General features: G+C 42.2%; 1 protein-coding gene across 1 annotated transcript; it reads left to right on the forward strand.

Moving 5' to 3' along the window:
• The first annotated feature begins 574 nt into the window (after positions 1 to 574).
• On the forward strand, positions 575 to 10969 carry wfikkn1 (WAP, follistatin/kazal, immunoglobulin, kunitz and netrin domain containing 1). The gene is made up of 3 exons (XM_036564648.1): positions 575 to 631; positions 1378 to 1578; positions 9440 to 10969. Exons 1-3 carry the CDS (start codon positions 575 to 577, stop codon positions 10967 to 10969), a joined length of 1788 nt encoding a protein of 595 aa, XP_036420541.1.
• Positions 10970 to 16317: the final 5348 nt, after the last annotated feature.

A 16317-nucleotide genomic window follows, 5' to 3' on the forward strand; every position in this document is an offset into this window, starting at 1 on the left:
AATCGAGATTATTTAGGAAATCCTCCAGCGAATCTGGAAATCTGTAATTTCACCATTGATTCAGTTTGATTTGATTAATTTGTTCTGATTTAGAATCAGAAAAGATAAAGTTGAGAAATAAACAGAGTCAGAGCGAGACTTTACACTTTAACCCTCCACTAAAGACCATTATTCTCAATTATTATGATTACAGTTCATCTCTAATCTTTAGTCAGTGCAGTTTAATCATATCAGTACATTATTCACTCATATTTCACTTATTATTATTATTATTATTATTATTATTATTAACACTGAGAGTAATCTGCAGTAAAGTCGGCACTTTGATCATGTACATTTAAACCTTTTAAATCTGTGTTTGGTCTCCCTATCAGAGCAAACAGTAAATCAGTGATAAACAGTATTTAAGGTGGATTATTTAAGGTGGGCTGGGTGCCGAGTCCACTGTGAGAGCTCCTCGCGCGCTGAGCTGTGATCTTCCTGCTGTTAAATCTGTCTAGACCCATAAAGTTCTCACCGGAACCTTTATTACCCACCCGTATTCCGGCAGACCCCGCCCACAGCCCACAACGCGATGCCATTGGCTGGAGGAGCCGCTCCGCTGCGCTGCGATTGGCTGGTGACTTTTTTGGTATTCGTCAGAGAAGGGGAAAAATAGAAAAACAGAAAAAATAAATAAACAGAGAGAAAAAACAATAAAGAGAAAAAGAGAGAAAAGAAGAAAAAAAGAGAAGAAAAAAAGAAAGAGAAGAAAGAAAGAGAGGGAAAAAGGAAGAGAGAGAGAGAGAGGCAGAGAGAGAGAGAGAGAGAGAGAGAGAGAGAGAGAGAGAGGTAGAGGTAGAGAGAGAGAGAGAGGGGTAGAGAGAGAGAGAGGTAGAGGTAGAGAGAGAGAGAGCGGTAGAGAGAGAGAGAGGTAAAGAGAGAGGTAGAGGTAGAGGTAGAGAGAGAGGGGGAGAGAGAGAGAGAGAGATAGAGAGAGAGAGGAACTTCTGTCCAATCGCAGCGCAGGGGGGGGCGGGGTTTGCCCGAAAACGGGCGGGAAGTGAAGAGTCAGTGGGTAAATAAATAAATAATAAACAAAGCCGACGGGACTTCAATGGGCTCAGCGGGCTGTGAGAGCGCGCGGGCTGCTTTGATCTGTCTTTAAAGACCCTCGGCAGCGCGCGCTGTTGATTCAGTTGTTGCTGCTGTTGTTGTTATTGTTGTTGTTGTGAGCTCGAGCGCAGACACTCCGCAGCGCGCGGCGCCTCGGAGATGGTCGGTCACCATAGAGACGGTCTCGCGCCCGGACTTCAAAGGAGAGGGAAGCAGAAACGCGGCGCTCGAGCCTGGACTTTTTTCCCCGGGAATTTAACGGAAGTTTATCTCTGATCGGAGTTCTCCGCTTTCACTGTTTCGCCTTTGATGATGACGATGCTGCTGCTGCTTCCTCCCGGGGGTCTCGCGCTGTGGCTGCTGGTCAGCGGAGCCGCGCGCGCCGCGCTCGTGCCGCACGACGGCGTTTGTCCTAACGAGCTGAACGCCAACCTGTGGGTGGACGCGCAGAGCACGTGCGAGAGGGAGTGCGAGCGGGACCAGGTGAGTGTCTGAGCGCGCGCGCACACTCCACCCGTTCAGAGGCTGCAGAGAGACTGGCGGCCACCAGAGGGCGCCAAAACACACCGGCAGAGCAGCGACTGAGGAGGAGAGACAGCCTGAGAGATCAGAGAACAGGAGAAGCAATAAACAACACAAACAACACAAACAAAAAAACAACACAACAACACACAACAACACAAACAACACAAACACAAACAACAACACACAACAACATAAACAACACAAACAACACAAACAACACACAACACAAACAACAACACACAACAACACAAACAACACAAACAACATAAACAACACAAACAACAACACAAACAACACAAACAACACACAACATAAACAACACAAACAACACAAACAACAACACACAACAACACAACAACACACACAACTAAACAACCAACACACAAACAACAACACAAACAACACACAACACAAACAACAACACACAACAACACAAACAACAACACACAACAACATAAACAACACAAACAACACAAACAACAACACAAACAACACACAACACAAACAACAACACACAACAACACAAACAACAACACACAACAACATAAACAACACAAACAACAACACAAACAACACAAACAACACACAACATAAACAACACAAACAACACAAACAACACAAACAACAACACACAACAACACAAACAACAACACACAACAACACAAACAACACACAACAACACAAAACAACACAATATACAACAACATAAACAGTATAAACAAACACATCCAAGGTGTTTTTGTCAATATTGTCATTATTATTATTATTGTTGTTATTATTATTATTGTTATTATTATTATTGTTATTATTATTATTATTGTTATTATTTATATCAAATGTTTGCGCTTCACTGCACAGTTTAGTACGACGTGTCACAGTTTGTGAAGATGGAGGTGAAAAGGCAGATTTGAACTTCACTCAGTCTTTGTGAGACGTTCACTCAGGTTAACTCCAGTGTGGGTCTCACTTCCTTATGTGTGAACTCTAGACTGTTTCTGCTCGTCTCTGAATTATGATCATATGACCCTCAGAAGTGTGTGAAGCTGTGCGAAGCCCAAAATTACTCACAGAACTCACTTCCTGTATTTGTACTTTATTTATTGATTTATTTAGTTTCTCCCAGTTTAGTCGTCTCCAGTTCCCCCCACTAGTCCAGACTCCCCCGGTCACACGACAGCCCCCGCTCTAGGAGCGTGAAGACTAACTCAGTCCTCCTCTGAGTTCTGTGAAGCTCCACCACGTCTTTACAAACTCACTGTAAACTCACTGCACAGCTGAACGCACTCGGGGGAGAACGAAGGGCAGACGGGGGGCCATCCCGCCCACCCAGAGAGAGAGGGGACCACTGTGCTCTCTTCCCTGCAAAACATAGTATCTTCTCAAGTGACGTGATCCTAATTTGAGTGGATATGTCTAATATTTCCCATTTTGAGATAGTTGTGCACTTCTAAGATTATCTGGCGTATTTCTAGACTGGTTTCAGGTCGTTTTATTAATTTTTATTTATTTTATATTGAAATTGATCTCACTGTACTGGCAGATCATTTCAGTGAGATAATTTTACCTGATCAAACTGCATAAAACAAGTAAAAAAAACAGAAAAAGGTAGAAAAGGTAAATACTGTAAATACTCTTAAATTCATCTTACAACAATATCAACAGGAGAAACATTAGAATTGTTTACTATATTAAAGATAATTTTCCTTAGAACAAGATACCATTTGTTGCCATGGTGAACCCCTGGCCGCAGACAGCTGTATCATCACTGGGGATTGAACTTGCAACCTACTGAGGACAGAGCCAACACTTAGACGGCGCCACTCAGGAGCCCTTCATATTTGGACTCACATTCAAAAGCTGATGCACGTCTTCAATCACAAATCACAGATACGATACGTTTTGGCTTAAATCTAACTCCATATACGCTGCTGCAGGGGCACGGGGAGTGGGGGGGGGCGGTCTGAGGGGGCTGCAGCACCCCCCGATTTCAGGACTGCAACTGTTGAAAAGAATAATAACTATAAAACCTTCTGGACTTTAATCTGAGTAAAGAGCTGAGTTTGTATTATTACAGTCTATAATCTGCAGTAGCTGCTCTGTTTAAGTGAACACTGTATTTTATTACAGTGAGCTGAACACTGGCCACTCTGGGGCGTCGCTAAACACACACAGGATCAAAGAGAGAACGTCTGCAGAGTTACAGGCCAGATCTGAACTTCAAAGCAGCCTAAAAATAATCATCTTTCATAATAATGAAGCTTAATTGACCATCGTGTCTGCCACTCCTGCAGTTCAGGGTTAAATCTCAGTGAGTGACTGTGGGTGACACAATCAGCTACCACACCACTAATCGATGATCTGATTGGTCGCCACTCAGATCATTTGCATAATGTTCATCCAGAGCAGAGAGGTGATGTGAGCTGGTGGTCTGATGTGTCAGTTAAGTGGTTCGTTGTCGTGTCTCGCCTCATTATGGGGTGTATGACACGGTCTGTTTGATGTAAATTAGCAAAAAAAAAACAAAAACAAAAAAGAACTGAAAAAGACTAATCATTTTGCATGATGTCATCAGTCACGTCACATTTCAGCCCCCGAACTTAAAACACCTCCCTGCACTGCAGCCGCTTTTCTTGACAAAGAGCTTCACCTAAAAAAGGGAATAAGCTCACGTAAAACAGACTAAACCTGTAACCCAAACATGGACAACAAAGCCGCAGATGAAAGGAACCTCTCAGCATGGAAACACATGGAGCACAAGCGCGTCACACTGGCTGTTTCTGAATCGCTGTCTGTCTGTTTCTGTGTCTTTGATCATCCAGCACAGAAATATAGCATAACATCATAACGAGCTGATTTTCAGGGACCCACGAGCATTTAGATTCTCAGACATGCAGGGGGTCCAAAAGGTTAATTAGAGGGTCCCAGATCCCCCAGAACCCCCTGTGTTTCCCACCTTGCCTATCACTACATAAAAGATGCACAGGGCTTCTTTTGTTGTTGGATCACTTATTCAGAGCAGTTTGGATTCATGAGTGCTTATAACACATTAATGATTAGTTTATTCAGAGTAACAACAAAATTTACTTCTTCAAAAATATAATTTATGAGACAAAGTAAATAAAAATATTTAAACTGTTCAGTTTTGTTTGATCATGTTGTTTACATATCAAATAAAAGCAGCTCCATCATTCAGAGATCACTTTATTAAAGGAGAAGATCAGAGTGATCAGATTAGTCAGCCGTTATTGCTCCTCCTTAAAGGGTTAATATTTCCTGAGCTGCTGAATCTGCTCTGATAAGAAGTCGGTGCTGTGAGACTCGCTGAGCTGCAGCGGTTTTAGTTTTAGGTTTAGTTTCGGTCCAGGGTGTTTCCTGCCATTCACCCTGCACCCCCCCCCCGACTAATAAAGATAAGCGGCTTAGAAAATGTGTGTGTGTGTTCATGCTGTGTTTCATGTCTGTTGGTATTAAATTCATTACAGTCTTTTGAAACATGAGGCTCATTTGTTGCGGCTTTCGATGAAAAAGTGTTCTTTTAACTGTAGTTTAACTGTAGTGAAAAGTGCACTAAAGTGTCTGAGTATCACCTCAGAGCAGCTACCCAGACTTAGACATTTCAGAGTAAAACAGTTCCCTCATTCCCATCTACAGCTACATAATCTGAAACCCAGTGAATGCATTACTAGCTTGATACTAATGCAACAACTATCATGAGCTGAAAGCCAGTGGGCTGCCAGCTTTGCAGTCAGCAGCCCGACAGTGGCCCTTTATCCTCTCTCTATCTGGACAGGAGCTGCGATTTAGTAACAAGTGGCAAACTGTGACATCCTGGCTCTGTTTCCGTCTGGGGCGATTACGCTGTGTGTGACTCAGCTGTGGTTTAGAGTTTAACCCTGAATGAGTCACGTAGGTTTCAAACTCCACTGTTGTCTCCTAGAAGCTGTGGTTAAAGTCAGTGCAACTGCCATGTCATTTCCATCACACATCTGCCACTAGATGGCACTGTACCTCTGGTTAAACTGAGGTTTATCTTAAACTTGATAAAGATGCAGGAGATAAACCTGAGATACAGCACCATCTAACACAAGGTGCAAAATACAGGGGGTCCTGGGGAGCTTGGTATCCCCTAATTAACCTCTTGGACCCCTTGAATATCTCAAAGTCAAAATTCTGGAGGTCCGTTAAAATTAAGACATTATGTTGTCTGTTAGCGAATAAAATCCAGATTCAGTGAAGCTGACTGTTTACCTGCTTCCTCCACAATCAGCTTCTGTCTCTGGTGTTCTTAACTAACTAGAGCTGCAGCTCTGCTCTGCCTCAGGGTGGCGCTGCAGCAGACTGGCTCACCCAGTCGGTCCTTCATAGCCTAGAAACTGTAACTCTGCCCGGATTCCTCTGAAAAACTTTACAATGAGCTGCAGCAGATCTGTAAATCTGAAAACTTGCCCAGTTTCCCAAGAGTTTGGAGTGAAGAGTGACTGTTCCTCATTTCTCACACTGAAGACAGAAGAGGAGACGAGGAAGATCTCAGTTACTGTGAGGAAGAGCACAGAACCGCACTAGAACAGAGACTCTACAGAAGAGGAGACGAGGAAGATCTCAGTTACTGTGAGGAAGAGCGCAGAACCGCACTAGAACAGAGACTTTACAGGAGAACAACTGATAAAACAAACATTTACTGACGCTGAAGCTTCAGCGCTGCTATGGAGAGAGAGTTAGCAGACAGAGAACACGGGACCCCCGAATACCAGGGGGTTCTATTTCAGTTTAAACTGCAGTTTCTGAGGGCACAGCAGTGGAGTTTAAGAACCCACGTGACTCATTTGGGTGTAAACTCTAAACCACAGCTGAGATAAGGACAGAGCAGTTGCCCCTTAGAGCCTAACTGTAAGCGGGATTATTATCATGATTATTGTTGTTGTTATTAGTAATGTGCATTAATGTACACTAAGTTTGCGCTTCTTTAATTGCTGTGTTGGAGTCGCTGTGCTGCAGTTTGACCTTTGTCCTCTACATCTTTGAGAGAAGTCCCTGAGTTCAGTGATGAATCGACCACAGACCACACTGAGTCATACAGGAAACTGCTGCATGTTTCCACTAATTCAAACACAAATAATAAAAAAGTCAAGTCAGCTTGAAATGATAGGTTAACTTAGGTAGACTCAGAGTAGCTGAGAGGTTCCTCTGTCAGTCCTTTCTCTCACTGAGAACCGGAGACGTTACTGGGGCACTTTATACTGGCAACGGTCTGACTTTCACACCTGCAGCCAGTAAACAGTGCTTAACTGGGACACTGACGTTAAAACATGCCCTGAAAATCCCGCTAATCAGGATGTGATGACCTCAGCGTCTGAGTCATACAGAAAATAAACTTTTAACAACTTTTAATCAATCAATCAATTGATTATGTAAACTAGGAGCACATTGAGGGTAACCTTGTTTACAATGTAGCCAAGCATTAAACATACATTTATGAGTAAAAAGTGAAAGTATAGCAAATAAAATAAGACCAAAATTATTATTAAAACAGTAAATAAGACAAATAAAAAATAGTAGACTTTAAGATGAATAAGATCAACAAATCAAAACAATCAAATACAACTTTTAGGCACACTAGTAATAAAAATAAATTAACCTAAATAAACCAACTAAGTAGGATAAGCTAAAAGAGCTAAAACTGAAAACAATACAAAGACAATAGTAGCAAAGATAAAATGGTAAAAAAAAGAAAATCAAATAAATAACACCAACAAAATAAAGGGATAATAATAACAACAACAACAACAACAACAACAACGTTCTTCTCTCTAAACTGAAAACTGGACATTTCACTTTGCTGGCCATGTTTTTGTGCAGTAGCAGCCATGAAGGCATACAGTGTAGATTTTTAATGCTTCTGTTCAAAACTGTGTACAAAATTACGAAACTAAACTAAAAGTGTAACTAAACTAAAATATCTGGCTCTAATCTAAATGTATTTCCTGGTAATGAATCAGCTTCTATTCAAAGAAGTTCCTCTGGCACAGAGCAAAAAAAAGAGCAGTCAGCGCAACTTAAAATGATAAAGTAACTGATTACACTGCCTCCACTAACTTGACACGACGAAGAGAGAGACGAAGAGGCAGGATGCAAATATGAGTCCATGTTTTTACTGAAATGCATAACGCAAAAGAATCCACAAAAGTAATGAAAAAAGAAAGAACATCAAAGACCAAAAAACTTAAACAGAAAGAAAACAAAGGACTGAGGAGCATGAAGGAAACCAATAAACCACAAAACAGGGCCTGAGAAACAAAAACAGCATCCAGATTGTATCCAGATTGATTTCTGACAATCTGGACAGCAAAACTAAACTTCTGCAAATCGGATCCAAACCACATTTAGAGGTGGTTTGAAATGTGTCTCCGGTCTGATTTTTACAGATGTGTCTCAGTCTGGACCCTCAAATCAGATTTCAAAGTGTCTTTTTTGTCACTCACAACACGACAAACAGCGACGGTGTCGAATCCAGAGTGCTGAAGTGCTGGGATTCCAGAAGAGCTCCAGAGATTCATGATGATGAAGAGAGTTCTGAGGAGTTCGGAGGGGAGATGATGCTCCTCCATCTCTCCTGAATCTGTGACTAAAATCCGCATCACGAGCGCAGCTACATAGTTACTGACGCCTACGTCGTTACCACGGCAACCCATGCAGATAGACTGGAGATGTCTGGATGAACAAATCTGATCTACTCAGTCACAGATAACAGAGCGGACAGTCGACTCAAAAGATCTGATTTGACAAACTAATACAATTTGCCTGAAGTCTGAACACAGCCTAACAAACCAGGGGCAAAAATACACAGAGAACACACCAAAACACCTGGGGCTAATGAGAGGGCGGGGCTACAGACCAGAAACAGGTGAGACAGGTGGCCAGGAGGCAGGACAGGGGAAAAGATCGGAACATAAACAAAAGCACATGGATGGACACACAAGGGAAGGTAAACAAGAGGGGAGGAGCAGATAAAGACGAGCAGGACAAGACAGGAAGTTACATTTGAGGACACTCAACTCGATGCCTTAGTTCAGTCAAAAGTTCCTGTGTCTCAGTTGGTAAACAAAGCAGAATGTGTTTTCACTCAGCTTCTACTCCAGCTGGGATTCACACAATCCCATCGGACATTTTTCCCTCTTGGGCTTCCAGATGTTGGGCTGGGGGGGTATTAGAAGACACTTTTACCACTTGTGACCACCAGAAAATATCTGAATGATTGCGTTATAGAAAGAGTTCCAGCTACTGGGAAAACATTATTACTAAATTTGTTATCAACCAAACTGAGAAGCAGGACTAAAAACATTAAGAGAGGTTTTGACTCAATGAAGGAGTTTGAGTCCTCGAGTTGAGTTTAACAGAAGAAAATATTTGTAATCATTTACTTTATAACTTTGAGTTGAACTTTTCTTTTTAACAGTGTCATTTAAACCGTGTTGTGCTGGGTCTCCAGCTGGTGATTTTCCAGATCATCTTCACCAGGATTTTCACTCCAGCTTGCATTCATGCTAAACCCCTTCCTGTTTAATTACCATTAAATTCCCTGGTAAAATTCCCAACTGAATTGGGGAGAAACTGAGTAACAGTCCAACAGAATATAAGCAAAAAGCATGTCTGCATTTTGTAGTTAAAAGTTATAATAACTTTTGACTAAACTGAACTAAAGCTATGCAGAAGGATGACTGCAAAGTTGACCTGGCTTTTAATTGTTTATTGTGTTGATACACAGTGTGTCACAGTTCCTGAGAGCACTAAAGTGACTGTTTATGTGCTGTTTGTGTTACAGGACTGTGCTGATTTTGAGAAATGCTGCACAAACGTGTGTGGCCTGCTAAGCTGTGTTGCAGCTCGTTTCTCCGATGGCTCCCCTGCGCTCCCCGATGGCCAATCGGGCACCAACATGTCGGAGGGAAGTGTGGCAAGCTGCGTGGGTTACCTGTGCAACCAGCAGGGGGCAGTGTGCGAGGTGTGGGAGGGGCAGCCGGTATGTAAGTGTCAGGATCGCTGCGAGAGTGAACCCAGCTTCACCTGTGCTTCCGATGGCCTCACCTACTTCAACCGCTGCTACATGGATGCCGAGGCTTGCATTCAAGGTGTGACCCTGACCGTAGTCACCTGCAGGTATCACCTTTCTGCCCCGGCCACCAGCCCTCTGACCCTGGGGACCACCTCCCAGGCCACTCCCACTTCCTCTGCACCATTCCCTCCTACCCTGTACTCCAACCCCCAGCACCAGGCCGTGTACCTGGGTGGCACCGTTAGCTTCCACTGTGATGTTATTGGGCATCCTAAGCCGGATGTCACCTGGGAGAAGCAGTCGGAACGGCGGGAACACCTGGTGATGCGTCCAGACCAGATGTACGGCAACGTTGTGATCACAAACATTGGCCAGCTGGTGGTCTACAATGCCCAGGTATCGGACACGGGCATCTATACATGCATTGCCCGCAATTCCGTTGGTGTCTTACGTGCGGATTACCCGCTTTCCGTAATCATCCGTGCAGAACATGACTTCTATGAAGACCTCGAAGCAGGTATGGAATCTCTGGGGCGTCCATTCTCACCTGCTGACTGCTTGGCAGAAGTAGAACGTGGTGAATGTGGTGAAACCCGTGTTGACTGGCACTATGATACCTCGCTGGGATCTTGCCGGCCCTTTGCCCACGGCGGATGCCCGGGAGGGCGGAACAGGTTCGAGACGTACGAGGAGTGCCAGACAGCTTGTCAGCGGGAAGGATTGGGAACGTGCACCCTGCCAGCCGTCCAGGGACCGTGCAGGAACTGGGAAGCCCGCTGGGCATACAATGGTATCAGCAAGCAGTGCCAGGCCTTCGTCTATGGCGGATGCCAAGGAAACAGCAACAACTTCCGCTCCCGGGTAGAGTGTGAAGCAAAATGCCCTCAGCCTAAGGCACGGCAGTGCCGAAGCTGCCGGCCGAAGGGCAGGTTGGTGCCCAGCCTGTGTCGCAGCGACTTTGCCATCGTTGGACGACTGACAGAGCTGATTGAGGAGCTAGACTCAGGTATCGCACGCTTCAGCCTGGAGCAGGTCCTGCGGGACCAGAAGATGGGCCTGGAGCTGTTCAAGGCTCGACACCTAGAGGTGACGCTGACTCACATGGACTGGAGCTGTCCGTGCCCCAATGTAACGCTGCAGGAAGAGGGCCCCCTGCTAGTGATGGGTGAAGTGCAGGATGGAATGGCTGTGATCCTTCCTCATAGCTACATCCGGCCTGTAACGGACCGCAGGGTCAGGAAGATCCAGGAGGTCCTGGCCAAAAAGACCTGCGAGATGCTGCAGAGGTTCCAGGACTGACCCTTTTTTCTCACCAGCAGGTGTTCATGCAGGAGCTGTGCTTAAACTCAAACTGCTCCATGTGTTCCCAGATTCTGGATGAGCCATTCTAGTACCTTAAACTTGCTGGTCTAGAACCAAGAAGTTATGGAGCAGGGTGATGACATCATCAGGTCAAACTGTTTACAGGAGAAAACCAGATTTTTTCAAAACAAGATGCAAAAAAAAAGAAACGCTAGTTTGAATGTTTTTTTGGAAAAATTACCAAAAACAACAATAAGCCATGAACTGCACTGCAAAAAACAGTCTCTCGTCAAGTGGAATTATCTTAAATCTAGTTGATATGTCTAATATTTCTTCTGTTGAGATTGTTGTAAACTTATTTAAAAAATATTTAACTTATTTCCAAACATTTATATGTTATATTTACTTGTTTTAAGTAATTTTGTTAAGTAAAATTATCTCACTGCAGTGGCAGATAATTTTGTTTGTTTTAAGAAAAGTGCTTGAAACCAGCAAAATTATCTGCCAGTATAGGGAGATAATTTTACTTGATAAAATGACTTAAAACGGGTAAAAAATGTCTAGAAATAAGCAAAATAATCTCATAATATTGCACAACCATCCCTAAATAAGAAATATTAGATATATATCGACTAGAGTTAAGATAATTTCATTTGACGAGAGACAGTTTTTTGCAGTGTATTAATGCATCAATCAGTGAAACATTTTATGTGGACGTTTAACGGTTTGGTGCAAAGCGTTGTTTGTTAACCATTAAAGAAAGTTGATCTCAGCATGATTTCATTTGGACCAAGCTAACTGGCCACATTAACTTCCATTACTTGTTAGCATGTAGCATGTTAGCTTGTGTTTGTTGACTTCCTTTTCTGAGCTAAGGTACGCCCACAATCTTTTCTGTTATTGTTGGGTTCTCGAGCTTGTGGTTCTTTAAAAGGCTCCCAGGAACCAGTGGCCCCTGCATAAAGTGTTTTGTTAACATTTTTAAATGATCTATAAATAAGAACTTAATCATTATCTGGTAGTTTGTTAATGATAGTTAATAGCTGTATAATTGTTTTGTGCATTAATAAGTGCTACTATTTAAATTATTTACCATTTCCTGAGTGACATACAAATAATTAAAGCATGAACATTATATTTCAGTGCAATAAGTAATACAATCCTTATAATAGGGATCCGTTTAATGATTATTAATATTTAAAAAACTGCATTAATTGAATTAACTAATCAATAAGGAAATGTTGATGCATTACAAAGTAATAAAATACCCACATATATGACATTAATTATCATTAGGGAGTATTTTTATCCAGAGAAGTAAATTCTTAATATTTCAATTTATATCATTTGAGTATCAAAGAACATAATTAGCTATGATTAATGATTCGGTTTCTGCAATTCAGAATGATTATTGATTTGTATGTCACTAAAGAAATGGTTATTAATTCAGACGGTATCAGTTATTAATGCACATCTCCAGTTGTTTTTCTTTTTCATTTTTTAGTATGTATACTGTAAACACCTGCTCTCTGTTTACACTGTGAAAGGTTTATGATGAACAGACCAATAGAAATTATGCAAAACCACTTGAAGTTAAGAATGTTTTAGTCCGACAGCGACGATGTTCGGCTGTTATGTAACCGAAGATGTTTATTCCAAAATGCTGTAAATCTGTAACAGTTTTGGCTTTAAGGTGTTTTCAGAATAACAGTTGATGTTTAATGTTTATCTCATTTTAAGCTCTATAATAAAGGTTGTGTTAATCATACAGTGTGAAAATGCTCATTTGACTCTAGAAAACACTTTGAGTGAAACAAATCTTTTGGTTTACATGAACAAACACAATAATTTACATAGATTCAAACTTCAAAAACTCTTCAAATCAACTTTTGCCTGGTTTCACTTCTCACAGTGTAATATAGCACTGATATATTGTGTGAGTGTGTAAAGCTCCCGACAGTCTATAATGCATTTTGGATCAGAACCCTTCAGTTATTAATGGTCATTAACAGACTATTAGAAAGTGACTAAGCTGCCTGTTATTATACAGAGTTGCTGATATCTAAAGTGAAATTTTTTTTGGTCTTAGCTTTTCACTCTTTATCGTAAGTGAGCTGCATGGAGTCTCTTTCAGGGCCACACTTAAGTGAGAAGTAGAGAAACTGAGTTGCAATGTACATTTACAGCTGAAGTTTAAAGACTAGCGCACCCACTTCTGACGACACTTCTTTTAAAAGTGATTTTGAACTGAAGGTTAATTACACGGTGTAAATATTATTAGACCTCGTTCTCCAACATCTTCTTAAGTTTGTTCTTAAGTGTGTTCTTGTCAGATTCATGATGTGTTCTTAAAGCGCAGAACTGTTCTCACCTTTGTGCTCTTGAGTGTGTAGATTCTGTTCTTACCTAAGAACAAATCCCACATAAGAGAACATTGGTGAGTCAGAATCTCTGTCAAAACTGCGTAAGTGGGTTTAAGGAGAAATTTCTTAAACTCTTCTTATGAAATTTCTACTTAAGTCCAGGTGGATGTTGGAGAGGGCCTAGATTAGTCCAGGTGGATGCTGGAGATGGTCTAGATTAGTCCGGGTGGATGTTGAAGAGGATCTAGACTAGTTCAGGTGGATGTTGGAGAGGGTCTAGATTAGCCCCGGTAGATGTTGGAGAGGGTCTGGATTAGTTCAGCTGGATGTTGGAGAGGGTCTGGATTAGTCCAGGTGGATGTTGGAGAGGGTCTAGATTAGTCCAGGTGGATGTTGGAGAGGGTCTAGATTAGTCCAGGTGAATGTTGGAGAGGGTCTGGATTAGGGCAGGTGGATGTTGGAGAGGGTCTAGATTAGTCCAGGTGGATGTTGGAGAGGGTCTAGATTAGTCCAGGTGAATGTTGGAGAGGGTCTAGATTAGTCCGGGTGGATGTTGAAGAGGATCTAGACTAGTTCAGGTGGATGTTGGAGAGGGCCTAGATTAATTCAGGTGGATGTTGGAGAGGGCCTAGATTAATTCAGGTGGATGTTGGATATGGTCTAGATTAGTCCAGATAATTGTTGGATATGGTCTAGATTAGTCCAGATGGATGCTGGAGAGGGCTGGAGAGGGTATTTGAGTAGTTCAGTATTTGAGTATTTGAGTAGTTTAGTTGGAGGTTGGATATGGTCTAGATTAGAGCAGGTGGATGTTGAAGAGGGTCTAGATTAGTCCCGGTAGATGTTGGAGAGGGTCTGGATTAGTTCAGATGGATGATGGAGAGGGTCTGGATTAGGGCAGGTGGATGTTGGAGAGGGTCTAGATTAGTCCAGTTGGATGTTGGAGAGGGAATAGATTAGTCCAGGTGGATGTTGGAGAGGGTCTAGATTAGTCCAGATGGATGGTAGAAAAGGTCTAGATTAGTCCATTTGCGTGATGAAGAGGGCCTAGATTAGTCCAGGTGAATGTTGGATATGGTCTAGATTAGTTCAGGTAGATGTTGGATATGGTCTAGATTAGTCCAGGTGAATGTTGGATATGGTCTAGGTTAGTGCAGGTGGATGTTGGAGAGGTTCTAGATTAGTCCGGGTGGATGTTGGATATGGTCTAGATTAGTCCAGATAATTGTTGGATATGGTCTAGATTAGCGCAGGTGGATGTTGGAGAGGTTCTAGATTAGTCCGGGTGGATGTTGAAGAGGATCTAGACTAGTTCAGGTGGATGTTGGAGAGGGCCTAGATTAATTCAGGTGGATGTTGGATATGGTCTAGATTAGTCCAGATGGATGCTGGAGAGGGCTGGCGAGGGTATTTGAGTAGTTCAGTATTTGAGTATTTGAGTAGTTTAGTATTGGAGTATTTCAGCATTTGACCATTTCAGTATTTCAGTATTTGTTGTTTACATAACAAAGATAGCGGCTGAAAGTGCAGCTTCAGGCTGTATCAGATGAATATTAGGGTGTTTGTTGCGAGCGGTCACAGGAGATGAGCTCGATGGCCTGTGGGTGGAAACAGGATGGGTTATTCTGAGAGAGGCCGTGTTAAACACATTACCATCTACACCATCTCAGTTCTCGTCTCTGTGGGTTGTTATTGTAGAGACAACCTTTACGTCTCCTCTGAGAGGGTTTTGGGTGAAGAAGTGAGAGACACGCCTTCACCTTCTGAATAGATCAGATCACTCAGGTTCCTCTGTGCTTCTCGGGAGGCCCGTTTTAGTCCAGAGAACCTGAAATTAGACTCTAATCACTGCAGTTATTCGGAGATGATCTAGGTCATGGTTATTATGTAGAACATGTTAAACATTTCAGTGTTATCTAGTTAGACTGTCTCAGTACTCATCATCAAATCACTCAAAAATAATGACCTAGTCCTTTGAAGATTGGACCTCACACAGTTAATAGCTAGAACATGGTGGACTGTGAAAGGCGGAGTTGCAGTGTAATCTGTCTTACTGTTAGAAGTTCTTCAGAATGTGAGTGTTTTAAGCAGACTTACTCTCTTTACTGGTTTAGGGAAATGCTGTCTCAGTGTAAAGAACAGCTGGTGTTCTTTTTAAATGAAACACTAGCTGTGTCATTGTGCCCCAAGTTCACAGGGGATAGAACCTTTATACACAGTACAGTGTAAATATGTAGAAAATTATACATTAAAAAGAAACAGTAACAGATTAAAATGATGTTTATCTGGTCAGTAAGTGAAAAAACCATGTATACTACAGCTAATGTAAATAACACTGAGATTAACTGGGGTTTGGTTAGAGCTTTAGCAGCTATGTGATATGTGGTCAACTGTCCTAGACAGTGGTGAACCATGATTCAATTTAGAACATAAATTTCAGAACAGTAATGCTAATTCCTGCTAGTGCTCCTATGGGATATCTAATAGTATGCAGGGGTGGATAGGCCAGCTGGACATTCTGGAAAGGTCCAGAACAGTCGTTGGACATTAGCCTGGCTCCGTGGTTCATTGACTGTTAGAGTAATAAAGGCTGTTGCGCACCAAACGTGATTTATTCAGATGGCAAAAACGCATCGTTATTTTATTTGCTCTCTCTTCTTTTTTTTGTTGACAAAATCTCACTGACCAATCACGATGGCCTCTGCCTTTGGAATGACAATAGCAAAGATGAGGAAGCAGCTGCGTTCTAGCTAAAAGAACTTTTTTACAAATGTGAAAGGATCAGAATCTCCAAAAGCAGCTCAAACTGAGATACAAACATCGATTTGCAGCCCGTGTGGAGTTTCAGCTTCTGAATGAAGTGAGGATCTTCATGCTGTGTTCACTTTTCTAGAATGGACAGTAGCCCAGCATCACTGTCTGATCGATCTGTTTGAGTTTCACTTTGTGTGGAACTTCATCACCAACACCCCATCACATCTC

The sequence above is a fragment of the Colossoma macropomum genome, unplaced genomic scaffold (genome assembly GCF_904425465.1).
Source record: "Colossoma macropomum unplaced genomic scaffold, Colossoma_macropomum, whole genome shotgun sequence".
NCBI lineage: Eukaryota > Metazoa > Chordata > Actinopteri > Characiformes > Serrasalmidae > Colossoma > Colossoma macropomum.

What these genes read in the sequence shown, in the direction of transcription:
- wfikkn1 (XM_036564648.1), top strand. Translation starts at nt 575, where the DNA reads ATGCCATTGGCTGGAGGAGCCGCTCCGCTGCGCTGCGATTGGCTGGTG. An exon ending in ATTGGCTGGTGACTTTTTTG is followed by an intron (nt 632 to 1,377) that starts GTATTCGTCAGA and finishes CTCTGATCGGAG; the next exon opens with TTCTCCGCTTTCACTGTTTC. An exon ending in GGGAGTGCGAGCGGGACCAG is followed by an intron (nt 1,579 to 9,439) that starts GTGAGTGTCTGA and finishes TTTGTGTTACAG; the next exon opens with GACTGTGCTGATTTTGAGAA.